Source organism: Haliotis rufescens, unplaced genomic scaffold (assembly GCF_023055435.1).
Source record: "Haliotis rufescens isolate VD_foot unplaced genomic scaffold, xgHalRufe1.0.p SCAF_4, whole genome shotgun sequence".
Lineage (NCBI taxonomy): Eukaryota > Metazoa > Mollusca > Gastropoda > Lepetellida > Haliotidae > Haliotis > Haliotis rufescens.
Genome location: NW_025964112.1, coordinates 157,157 through 170,355, shown reverse-complemented (window position 1 = coordinate 170,355; position 13,199 = coordinate 157,157). Strand labels below are relative to the sequence as shown.

The following is a 13,199-nucleotide window of genomic DNA, read 5'->3' as shown; positions in this document are numbered from 1 at the left end:
CCTGTCTCCCTGCCACCCTGGTCTACAGTCTCCAGGCCACACACCACTGACTGGAGAACACTACATCTGACAGTAAGATCTCCTTACCTGTATACACCTGTCTCCCTGCCACCCTGGTCTTCAGTCTCCAGGCCACACACCACTGACTGGAGAACACTACATCTGACAGTAAGATCTCCTTACCTGTATGCACCTGTCTCCCTTCCACCCTGGTCTACAGTCTCCAGGCCACACACCACTGACTGGAGAACACTACATCTGACAGTAAGATCTCCTTACCTGTATACACCTGTCTCCCTGCCACCCTGGTCTACAGTCTCCAGGCCACACACCACTGACTGGAGAACACTACATCTGACAGTAAGATCTCCTTACCTGTATCACACCTGTCTCCCTGCCACCCTGGTCTACAGTCTCCAGGCCACACACCACTGACTGGAGAACACTACACCTGACAGTAAGATCTCCTCACCTGTATCACACCTCTGTCCCTGCCACCCTGGTCTACAGTCTCCAGGCCACACACCACTGACTGGACAACACTACATCTGACAGTAAGACCTCCTCACCTGTATCACACCTCTGTCCCTGCCACCCTGGCCTACAGTCTCCAGGACACATGCCGTTGACTGAGTCACACTACACCTGTCAGTAAGACCTCCTCACCTGTATCACATCTGTCTCCCTGACACCCTGGTCTACATTCTCCAGGACACACACCACTTACTGGGTCACACTACACCTGACAGCAAGACCTCCTCACCTGTATCACACCTCTGTCCCTGCCACCCTGGCCTACAGTCTCCAGGACACATGCTGTTGACTGGGTCACACTACACCTGTCAGTAAGACCTCCTCACCTGTATCACATCTGTCTCCCTTCCACCCTGGTCTACAGTCTCCAGGACACATGCCGTTGACTGGGTCACAGGAGATGTTCAGACAGTGGCAGAAGTTGTTGCAGAAATTGCCATATGTCCCATGGCTGCATACTGCACATGCAAGGTGGGGGAATCACATGTCATATTCAAGTCGTACCTCGTTAATTCAAATGTTTTGTTTGTCTGTTTGTTGTTTAACGCCGCACTCAGCAATATTCCAGCTATATGACGGCGGTCTGTAAATTATCGAGTCTGGACCAGACAATCCAGTGATTGACAGCATGAACATTGATCCACGCAATTGGGATCGATGACATGTATCAACCAAGTCAGCGAGCCTGACCACCCGATCCCTTTAGTCGCCTTTTACGGCAAGTATGGGTTGCTGAAGACCTATTCTACCCCAGAATCTTAATTGAGACATTTTGAGTAACAATATTACAAGACGTATCGTCTTTAAGTTAACCTATTCTAATTGTATGTGCGATTCAGTAAAAAGGTAAAATCCCTCATCAACTGCCTTAATCACATCAAGACTTCTCCAGTCACTATACTGCTTTGAACATTAGTAATGTTAAATATGAACGCCAAACAATAACCAATAATAGTAATAACCAATCTTGATTATCCGCAGAAACAATTTGCAGTGGGCAGAAAAGACAAAAATATCAGTGAAATTTATTTGAACGGATCAAGTTTTTGTGTTTTGCCTAGGACGGCGGCACGTTGTTTGTTTGTTTGTTTGTTTGTTTGTTTGTTGTTTAACGCCGCATTCAGCAATATTCCAGATATATGACGGCGGTCTGTAAATAACTGAGTCTGGACCAGATAATCCAGTGATTGATATCATGAGGATCAATCCACTCATTTGGAATCGATGACATGCATCAACCAAGTCAGCGAGCCTGACCACCCGATCCCGTGGTTTTTTACGCCTTTTACGACAAACATAGTTGCCTTTTATGGCAAGCATGGGTTACTAAAGGCCTTTTCTACCCCGGATCTTCGCGGGTCCGGTGGCATGTAAACAAATCAGACAATAAAGTGATCGCTCAGAAAATCCAGCAGCATGAAAGCGCATTTGCTGAACTCATTGTAATAAGACTAAATTTTAGTGGCATTTCATTCATATGTTTACAGCGGCAACTTAACACATCGGTCCTCTATGTGGATTTGCAAAACCGAATCAACAGTAAGATGATCATATTTTACATCATATTTCTTCTAACTAAACAATAAATATATTTATATGGAAATTTCTGTTTGGAAAATAAGTCCTCAAAGTAATTAAGGTTTATTGAGTTACGAAAGGCGTCATAATCTAAATAGAAATATACAATGATGTTCAATATTCAACTTAAAATAAACTCCAATGATTCTTTGGATAATTCCATTAAATACTTTATCTAAATCTTCGTTTGAGCTAGACATCTTCCAAATAATATCCAGCCTTTTCCACAGTAAAGGTCACATATAGTGCATATACCATGTTTAACTTTTGCACGAATTGAATGAAACACCATGCATCACGGGCATTTAACATACGGGTGATGAGTGGGTAGGGTGTAAGCCAAGTTTTAGCAAATATTCAAATAAGTCCTATTTCGTCACGATAAGCAAATATAGTATATGTAGATATAATTCGTCAAATAAGATGGCACGTTATCAGTTGGTAGATTATGTAAAATATGATAGTACCAACACATCGCCTTGGCCGTCCAAATGCAGTTGGTCTGAAAGGCTTAACATCAGATAATATGTGATGTTATATCAAAATCAATGTTTATTTGTCCAGATTGGATTTTCCCTTTATTCAACATACCGTATATTTCCACTTCACAGATGTTGAGCGTGTCATCCCCGTTAGCCGCTGTCCCCGGGTTCCTGATGGTGAGGTATCTGCCCCTGCCGTCACACACCAGGTCGATCACTGAGTCAGTGACAGTGGCAGGGAAGGTGTAGCACAGTGTCCCGTAAGAGGAGGTGTCATTACTCAGGTGTATGGTGCAGTTAGCGATCCTGTGTAAAACTGAAAGTTAAATCTTCACGATTCACTCACACTTTATATACAGGAGAGATGGTAATGACGCACATAACAAATGTAGAGAATATATTTAATCTGTTCCGCAGCTTGTGAGGCACGGATTTTCAATTACCACTAAAAATTACTTGAAACGTTATAAATTGGCTTCTTCGAGATAACACAAAGATAGCATATAAATCATGTACAACAAAAATAGGTATCAAGTTAAAACAAATATACCTTAGATAAGGTTATCAAAATAGAGTCTTAATATTTACCCAAATGAATATATACAGGACCACAATTATAAAGTTGGTCTTTTTTGACAAAGTTCAAGCAATGAGGAACAATACCGAAACGAACCGGAGATTTGACGACACTCGCAGCACGTGCAAGTTGTAAGCACAATAACAAAATTCTCTCCAGACTTCCTGTCACACATTATGAAGCATTTTCTGAATCAGTGTGTGCACTGTCTGAAAGATTTACAATTACTTGATCGTTGTTGCTGTAGTTTAAACTCTCTGATTGGCGATACTGTTGATCAATTTCAATTACGCGTCTTTTAGCATTTTGCCATACATTATGGTCTATTCGACCAAATGAAGCTTGTACAAACAATTTAACTTCGGACATTTAAGTGAAGTGTTGTTTCTGCCATAATGTTTTTAACAATTTGTCCGGATCAGTTCTTTTGGATTGAGTTGGCAATGTTGAACTGAAGTATGTTGCATTGATCAGCCGCCATCTTGTCTGTCTGATAAACAGCCTGCGTGTTGTAAAATGTGATCTTTTCATACAAAACTGGCTTGGAACCTTGGTTGGATACACGATACCTTGCTTATACATCCAGTTTTGCAATACAGCTTTTCTTGATGTCATATTAGGAGCCACACTTTCACTAATATTAGTAATGTTACTATCGTTTGTTTACAGGCTGACGTCACTTGAATGCTATGCGGCGTCAGGCAATACCCCCCCCCCACCCCCCCCCCCCCCCCCCTCCCTAAAACACACACACACACACACACCCCTGGACATCCGGTTAACACTGATCATTTTAGTACTAACCTTAGTCAATACTCTCGCCAAAGAACTATCGTCATCATCATCAATTCCGGTCCTAATGATAACATTGGTTGACTTGAACTGAACTGGTTCATCAAAACCAAAAGCAATATCTGACCACGCAGGAGGAAGGACAGCATTTAGTTGCTTGACAATAAAGCAACAAAACTCTTTCCATAGTCATAAGAAATCTCTGCCGTGAGCAGAGTCGATTGTTGGAATCGTCTGTATCATGAGCATCTGTTTGTGAATCACTATTAAATAGTGATGATACCAAATGTTCGCAAAAAGGTGATCGCAACCTGCCCAACCGGTGGCAACCGTCACACACACATACGAAGGCATGTCAGTTGTTCACCTGAAGAAAACACAGGAACATATGGCACCAGTCAAAATAGGGAATTGCATCGGGCATCTTGTTGTCACTGATTCGTCAAAGTTGGAAATGGCCTCTACCTTTGGAAAGCTTCACTGAGCCCTTGAATGTTGTAACCTTGATCAAACAACTTCTGAGCAGGAGTCGTATGACGCTCTTTGAAATCTTGGTAAGTAGATCATGTTTGATTGTACATCAAAACTTGTGAAATGTAGACACCAAGGACTGGAGCTGCAAGACTATTGTTCGCCATAAGGTAAAGTTGACTATTTGAAATTTGAAGTCATTCCTCTTCCCATACAGTCTTGGAGAGAGTGTCTTTTTACAAAATCTTTATGCAAAGATCTAAATATTAAAATGTTGAGGCTTTCTAACCTGGTCTCCTTCATTCCTAGTTCATATTGGTAAGTCAGTGGAAGGGAATTGGCTATTTGATGGCTACGGAACGATATAAAATCATCAATATACCTGAAGCTGAAGTTTAAAGAGTTAATGGAATCCTTGCCATTTGCCACAATCTGAATTAGAAGCGAATGTGGTTAATATTCATTTAAAGGTTAAAAGATCAGTCTCGATTTTTGATGTCTTCAAAAATGATCGTACTTCCCATGATGACTATGTTTCTCTGATTGTAATAGTTAATGTCCATTGTGGGGAGCTGTTAGGTTGGATCCTAGGATGTAAAGCTTTTAAGACCCATTTTGATGAAAATAATCTTTTCCTTCTTAATGTTGGTTCTATGACATGATATGACTTGTTTCATTTCGGCCCTGGATTTATCTTGTGTTTACCAACCTTGAACTTTTCGCAATAGCTGAACTAAAGGAAGCAGCTCAGAAGTGGCATTTCCCTGAAGCTGACTGGTCTGCGTTAACCGATCACGCCTGTTATAATAATCGTTTGATTTATTTCCTGTGAAAAAACAATCTCTTTCCAAAAGTTCAGTTAGGCTTCCATAAAAGTCGACCTTGTGCTGATCATTTATTTGGACTTGAAACTGAAATTAAAAAGGCTTAAGGTAGCAGTGAATATATAATGGTTGTTTCCATGGACTTGTTGTGGAGGGAAGGTTCGGTAATAAAACTGTATAAGTAAGGAGGGATAGAAGTATTCATGTTCACAATGGAACTACTCTGTCTGATATGTACATATTCAAGGAAGTGTGATCTCAGCCCTTGTCTTCTGTGGGTCTGATTTGAAGTTATATATAGATATTATATAGAGCTTACCTCCTTCATTCCGCAGGATTTAATCAACACTATGCTCGTCCTTTTTAATGAATTAAGTAATGGTATTTTGGATGCTGACTTTTATTGATACTTGCTCATGTTGGACTGCATGGACATGAGAAAGCTAATAAATTGGCATGAGTTGCATAAGACTTTGATGAGTCAGAGAAGGATGACTTAATATCGCCTTCTCCTGCAGAATTAGACACCGTTAGTAATATCCATGCTTAACAAAATGGTAACAGAGGTGGCCATCATTTATAAAAGCACGCCATCTTTATGGCACCGAGTCTTTTAATAATAAATAACATATATCTCTAAATAATCAAGGAGAAAAGGTTCTCTTAAGTGGACTTCGTCTCGGGCATTGTGGTCATGACTCATATCACAATTTCTTAATAAAGACGTTTCTGCTATTTGTACAGTTTCTAATAAGGTTGACAATGTGGTTCATTATGTGATGCATTGTCAAAATATGTAGATCAACGTAAGGTAGTGATGGAGGCTCTTAAAGTTATCAATATTGACCTCTCGTTGACTGGATTGCTTTGTTCCCTGAATATAAGTTTAGAATGTATAATTAATGCTTATATTAAAGCATGTGGCAGTTTCTCTACTTCATAAACATTCTAGGAATTTAGCAAACCTTAATTATGAGCAAGGTGTAAATGGCCTTCGTTGTCAGAACACCTATAAACCTTTCAAAGATCAATCAATCTCATAGCTTAACATAGATTTACGGCAGTGTTCTGCATGTTGACAATATTATACATAGTAGCATAATTCATTCCTAAAGCCTTTGCTGTTCTCTCATATACTCGATCAAAAGCAATAAGTGGTTCTTGAAGAGTTTGACAAGTGTTTCAGTTTTGAGTGGAACACGTCTGCCCTTACCCTTGTTATCTATTTCACAACGGTGTATAAGTCATCAAGTTTGATGATAAAGACTGTTTGTAATGTGGAGAAATAATTATCAAAGAGATGTAAGTATTATGATATATGCCGGTATTAGTATGTTTTCATACTATACCTAGAGTTGGCTTCACTTATCGATGTGAAGGTCACTGACTTAGACAAATTATCACCAAAACAGGTATTATTCCCATTTGTAACACAAAGCACACCTCCTTTTACTACTTATGGCTCTTTTCAGATATTGGTAGTGAAAGAGCCTTTCGAAATTGACAGTTTGATTTCTAAACGGGGAAATATCGCAATTTGTATGTGGAGAAACAATCAGTTGACGTATTCATTTACGAAGTGATTGGATACATTTATCATTCTGTTCTTCAAGTTAATACCATAAAAAATCAGAAGTGTAGCCTATCCTCATTATGTATTCAGTCTTATTATAACATAAAAACATGAATAATCAAGATGAGCCATAAACACAACTGACAGTGGCCAGGTTAGTGTAAAAGGTCAATGCCAAGTCTCCATTATCCGCCGAAATACATTCCACTGAGCGTAAAAGTTGCGGTGCAAGTTATATGAAAATCAGTGATGACTCCAGGTGTTCGCAATAAGGGGAACTCGGGATTACGCATCAGCAAGGCAATAAACTGTCAAGCGGAGACGCCTCTTTCAAATTTCATAAACATCATGAGAGTAATGAAATGTGTGACCCCACTTTTTACATTGATTTTAACGCGGACGTGGAGTTCGTCGGATTTCCTTGACTAAGTACTGTGTGTATGGGATGTTGTTCCCTGTACACACGTACTGAATCTGGCATAACCGCTGTACTTATTTTACATGTGATATATTTATTTACAGCTGTAGTCGTATGGCGTCAGTTCTCTGTATAATAACGTTTCAAGTAGCTGCTCAGGAACAGCACAGATACTATTACTAACACACCATTAGATAATAACTATTTGTTATTCATCAGTTACCAATAAATAACATTGTCTTTCCCTAGTATCTATGCAATATTATATTCGTGATATATTTTCTCCTGGCATCGTCGACCTATCATATTCTCCCGAGCTGAAGGTGAGAGTGGTCCAACTTGACACAGACATTGAAAAGAACGAGTACCGAGCAGTCATCAAGGTTTTTACTTTAGAGAAAAGTACTCCCTAAATAATTCATGACCGCATGTCACAAGTGTGGACAGCTTTGTTTAAGGGTGGGAGAACAAGTCTTGTTGACCACCTGAGGTCTGGACGTCCCTTTACTTCCATCAATGAAGATTTAATCAAAGAGAAAAAAGATTTACTGTCAGATAGACGTATTACCAGTGTTGCCATGGATCCATTGAAACTATTATTCATGAACATTGACAGATGAATATCTGATCGTTGGGTGCCAAAGTTTCTTAATTTCGATCTTAAGGAAAAAATAACTGACGTTGCAAGAGAAAATATAGAGCTAATTGACGAGGATTTCGTCAACTTCAAAGATTAGTAACGGGGGATGAAACATGGCTCTACCACTACGTTCCCGAGTCAAAACGTCAATCCATGGAATGGCACCACTTGACGTCTCCGGCACCAAAGAAATTCAAGTCTTCAAGATCAGTGAAGAAAGTTATAGCCACTGTATTCTGGGATGCAAAGGGTGTGGTCCCTGTTTTTTACTTCGAAAACCAAAGGTCAATTACCAGTGCCTTCAATGCTGATTTGCTTCATCAACTTAGAGATTCTATCAAAGAAAATCTGCGAGGAATGCTGACTCCTGGAGTGTTATTATTTCAATGCCTCTTCTCACTCCCCTCTCCCCGTGGGGACCCGGGGACGATAAACAAGAATGTGTCCTCAGCACCCCTTTGCTGGTCGTAAAAGGCGACAAATTGGGCAACCCGTTTGCCATGGGTTGCGCCCCTGTGTCGGTGGAGGACGGGATTCTGGTGGTTGAGGGCACTGGAGCCAGGAACAGGTGTTCCTTTTGCCAAACACACCCCTTCGACCCTTACTTCACCTAAATGGGTGGTAGAATTGGCCCGATTCTATCAGTCAGCTGGTCACGCCATGCCCTGTGCATGAAATAATTGAATGGAATAATTTCGAGATATATCAAACTATTTCTGATCAGGATATATAAAAACCTTGACAATGTAAATTTCATTTCATTTCATGTAAAAAGGCAGTGGGCCAATCTGGATGTACGGACCGCTGAATTCTGTGTTTTTATAGGAAAATGCCATTGGCCGAACCAGCCTGACATTTCTCTGTTATTAACATCAGCTATTCACGTTTTTTATTTCTGGAGTATAACATTCCTGCAACCCTGAAGCTGCAGACTGGCTTCCACTGCAACATCGTCCTTTTTGACACTCGATGGTAGGTGGGGAGCAGGAGTGCTGAATATTATTCTCATATCATGGCTAACAACACACCCACTGGTTCATCGAAAGCTAATAAAAGAAGGCACCTTTCTTCGTCATCTGATGAGGAATTATCTCCAATAATGAAAGAATCTTGGCCAAGATTCTTAGTCATTTCAACTATAGAAATAGTCCTTTAAAACTCAACCCATTTGCGATCTCCAAGGGTATCCAAAGTGCCTGTGGTGAGGTTAAGACAGATCAATCCTTGTGGAATGTGCACGGAGACAGCAATCCGTCAATCTGTACATGTTGGGCCTCCAGCAGTTTGTCAATACACAGATTGCTGTCTCAGTGAACAAGACACTGAACTCTAGTAGGAGCATCGTTAGAGATCGAGCTCGCTGTCTGTCAGACATGACAGAAGAATAGACTGCAACTGAATTAAAATCTTAAGGTGTCACCGCAGTTAAGCAGTTTACAAGAAAAACAGAAGATGTATTTATCAATACCCAAACCTACCTTTTCACTTTGGCTCTCACAACCCTTCCAAAGTCCACAAAAGCAGGTCACTTTAACATCGGAGTTGAGGTCAGTGTTCCAAATCCACTCCGATGTTACAAGTGTAAAAAATTTGGTCATGGTGCCAAAACTTGCACTTACAAGGCAAGGTGCTTCTGTTGCAGTGAAACTCATGAGAGTTCAGACTGCACAAAAGAGATCTGGTGTGCCAACTGCAACGGGGAGCACTTGTCCTCATCAAAAGCATGTCCTGCTTTTGGTCTTGGAACCAAAATATTGAAACTCAAGCATACTAATAACATTTCATGCACTGAAGCTAAAAAGTTAGTAATTCCTCAACAAACACCTTCTTCTAAAAGCTATTCAGCTGCCATCTCTTCTTCGCCAGTTCGGGGGCACGGATGGCGCAGTCGTCTAAGGCGCCGCGATTCGCTGTGCAGAATTGCGTCCCTTGGGCACGCCAGAAACCTATGATTGTGGGTTCGAATACCGGTTCGCCCCGATTATATTTCTAGGTTTGTCAGCACCATACCCGTGCTCGTGGGTTTCACCAAAGTGGTAACCGTCTGAGACCTGCATCACTTCGGGCTTTCCTCCCACATTAAGCTGACATGCCGTGATATAACTGGAAAACTGTTAAAAGCGGCGTTAAACCCAACTCACTCACTCACTTTTCTCCAGTTCCATGTACCAAAGTAACTACAGTCTCCATACAATGCTAGACTTCTACCTCTTGGTTGAAGGATGACCAAATTACCATTGATGACACCATTGAGGCATCTCAAAGCTATCCAACGATATCAACATCTGCCACCCAAACTGAAAACATTCAATCACCACCTTCTGATCAAATTCACCACTCAGAGCCAGAACCAGACCCTTTAAACGAAAAAGAAACATTTCAAGGCGAAGCCAATTTATCGAAATCAGCTAACAAGCAAATGAGGAGAAAAGCCAGAACACTCCAACACATGGAGGTACCTTCTCCTGTTACAACTTCTGTTGAGGTTCATAATCCGTTTGAGCCTCTGGAGATGGACGTCACTCCCGAACAGCCAGTCCATGGGACTGGACGTCCCTCCCGCTCAAGATCCCCAGTGGAGCAGCCATGAGCTGCTCAGGTCAACTCATTCAATGGAATAGCAGAGGACTCTGACATACATAATCATAATGATCTCCAACTCTTAATGCAAGATTTTAAACCATCAGCTTTATGTCTTCAAGAAACCTACTTGAAGAATACCGACCACTCGACATCAGGCAGTATAATTCCTATCACTTCTTTTCACCTCTAGGTATTAAGGCCACGGGAGGTTCTTCAGTGTAAGTGAGGCAAGGTATCATCTGCAGTCCTGTACCTCTCACTACTCCCCTGGCTGTTGCCACCATACCTGTCCTCATGGGTTTCACCAAACGTGGTAAACATCTGAGACCTGCATCACTTCGGGCTTTTCTCCCATATTAAGCTGACACGCTGTGATAAAACTGGAATAATGTTAAAAGCGGCGTTAAACTCAACCTACTCACTCACTCACTCACTCCAGGCTGTTGCTGTCCGCATGACATTACACATTGTTTTTACTTTGTGTTCTCTTTATACTCCTGCATCTTCATCTGTTCAGCAAAATGTTCTTCAAGCACTATATGACCAGCACCCTTAGCCCTATATCATAATGGGTGATTTGAATGGACCTAATCCACTATGGGGTAGTGATTATACCAGCACTAAGGGGAAGAATCTGGAAGATTTTATTTCCATCAATGCTTTATGTCTTTTTAATGATAACTCCCAAACATACATCCCGGTACAAGTACATACTCTTCCCTTGATTTGTCCGTTACAGACTCTGATCTGTTAATTATATATTTGAGTGGTCAGTCCACAATGACCTCTGTGGAAGTGACCACTTTCCAACCATTCTGAAAACGGTTACCCCTTCTGGTGTTTAGCCATCATCACCATGGAACTTTACGAAAGCAAACTGGCCTTTGTTTGAATTACTGTCCTCCAACAAATTAACTCCTGATTTGTTTATCAACGCTCCTGATCCTGTCCAAATCTTCTCTTATGAACTTCACAAAATTGCTGATTAATGTATTCCGAAGTCGGCTGCAAATCCAAACACCCGTAAACCATGGTTTTACAATGACTGCAAGTAGGCAAGAAAGGCATGGGAAAAGGCTGAAAACTATGTCCGTTGTCATCATATGGTACATAATTTGAATAAATTTAAAATGTTAAATGCTAAAGTATGACGTAATTTTAAGCAAAATAAGCGCCAGTCATGGCAAACTGATGTCTCAAAAATCAATTCACGTACGCCTATGTCTAAAGTTTGGAAAAAGGTTCAGAAAATTAAATCAAATCCAGCATCCGCCATCTCCAAAATGGGGATGTACTACAAACTGAAAAATCTGATATTGCAAACAAACTCATTGAAACTTTGGCCTAACATTCTTCCTCAACTAACTATGACCCTAAATTAAAAAACTATCAAAAACAGCAAGAAAAGAAAACTATTAGTTTAAAATCAGATAACGGGGAAGATTATAATGAACTTTTCTCTATTATTGAATTCCATACAGCCCTTGAAGAAGCTGCTACAGGAGCTGATAACATTCATTATCAACTCCTGAAACACTTACCAGAATCATCTTTAGGAACGTAATTGACTATTTGTGATCAAATTTGGACGTCTGCGTTTGCAGAACCATGGAACCCATGATAAATAATCGACTAGTTTGGTACTTAGAGACCAACAATCTCATTACTAACATACAATGTGGCTGGAATGGATGGAACTCATGATAAATAATCGACTAGTTTGGTACTTAGCAATCTCATTACTAACATACAATGTGGCTTCTGGAAAAACAGAGGTACGATAGATCATTTGGTTCACTTAGAATCATTTGTTAAAAATGCGATAATAAATAAAAAGCATGCAGTGTCTATCTTTTTCGATCTCGAAAAAGCATATGACACTACATTGAAACAAGGTATTTTAAACGATTTACATGATTTTGGATTGCGGGGCCGTTTGCCTCAATTCATATCCGAGTTTTTAACTGACAGGCAATTTCAAGTCCGCATGGGTTTTACCCTGTCTGATCATTATAATCAGTATCAGGGTGTCCCACAAAGCATAATCTTTTCTGTCACTTTGTTAAGTATTAAGATAAACAATTTATCTAAAGTTTTAAATGATTATATTGATGGATCGCTGTTTGTGGATGATTTTAACATTTCTTGTCGTGGCAAAAGCATGGATACTATTGAAAGGCAACTGCAGTTTTCTTTAAATAAAATTCATAAATGTATTCAAGTTCTTAAAATCTAAAACAAACTGCATTCGTTTTTTTTTCTCACAAAGACCGAGAACTAATATTAGATAAAACTCCTATTAAAGTTGTACAAGAAGCCAAATTTGTAGGCATAATATTTGATCATCATTTGACCTTTCTGCCCAACATTAAATACTTAAAGAATAAATGTCTGAAGGCCCTAGATTTGTTAAAAGTTGTCTCTTATTCTAAGTGGGGAGGGGATCAGAAAACCCTCCTCCAACTATACAGAGTTCTTATCCGTTCTAGACTTGATTACGCCTCCGTCATCTATGGTGGGGCTTGTAGAAGCAATTTAAAATTATTAGATACCATTCATCACCAAGGCCTGAGGCTTTGTCTTGGAGCCTTCCGAACTTCACCTATTCACAATTTATATGTGGAGGCCGATGAGGCATCCCTTCAACAACGTCGCATCAAATTATCTTTGCAGTATGTCTCTAAATTACGTTCTACTTAATCCAAACCAGCATATGACTGTGTTTTT

At 40.2% G+C, this 13,199-nt stretch overlaps 1 protein-coding gene across 1 annotated transcript in view; it reads right to left on the bottom strand.

Moving 5' to 3' along the window:
- Positions 1 to 828: 828 nt before the first annotated feature.
- The window catches only part of LOC125372371, a 35,617-nt gene continuing 23,246 nt past the window's right edge, over positions 829 to 13,199 (bottom strand). The window contains exons 4-5 of the mRNA XM_048382142.1: positions 2,704 to 2,910; positions 829 to 992 (exon numbers count right to left, since the gene is read on the bottom strand). Coding sequence (XP_048238099.1) covers positions 829 to 992; positions 2,704 to 2,910 — 371 coding nt within the window. The remainder of the gene's footprint in view (positions 993 to 2,703; positions 2,911 to 13,199) is intronic.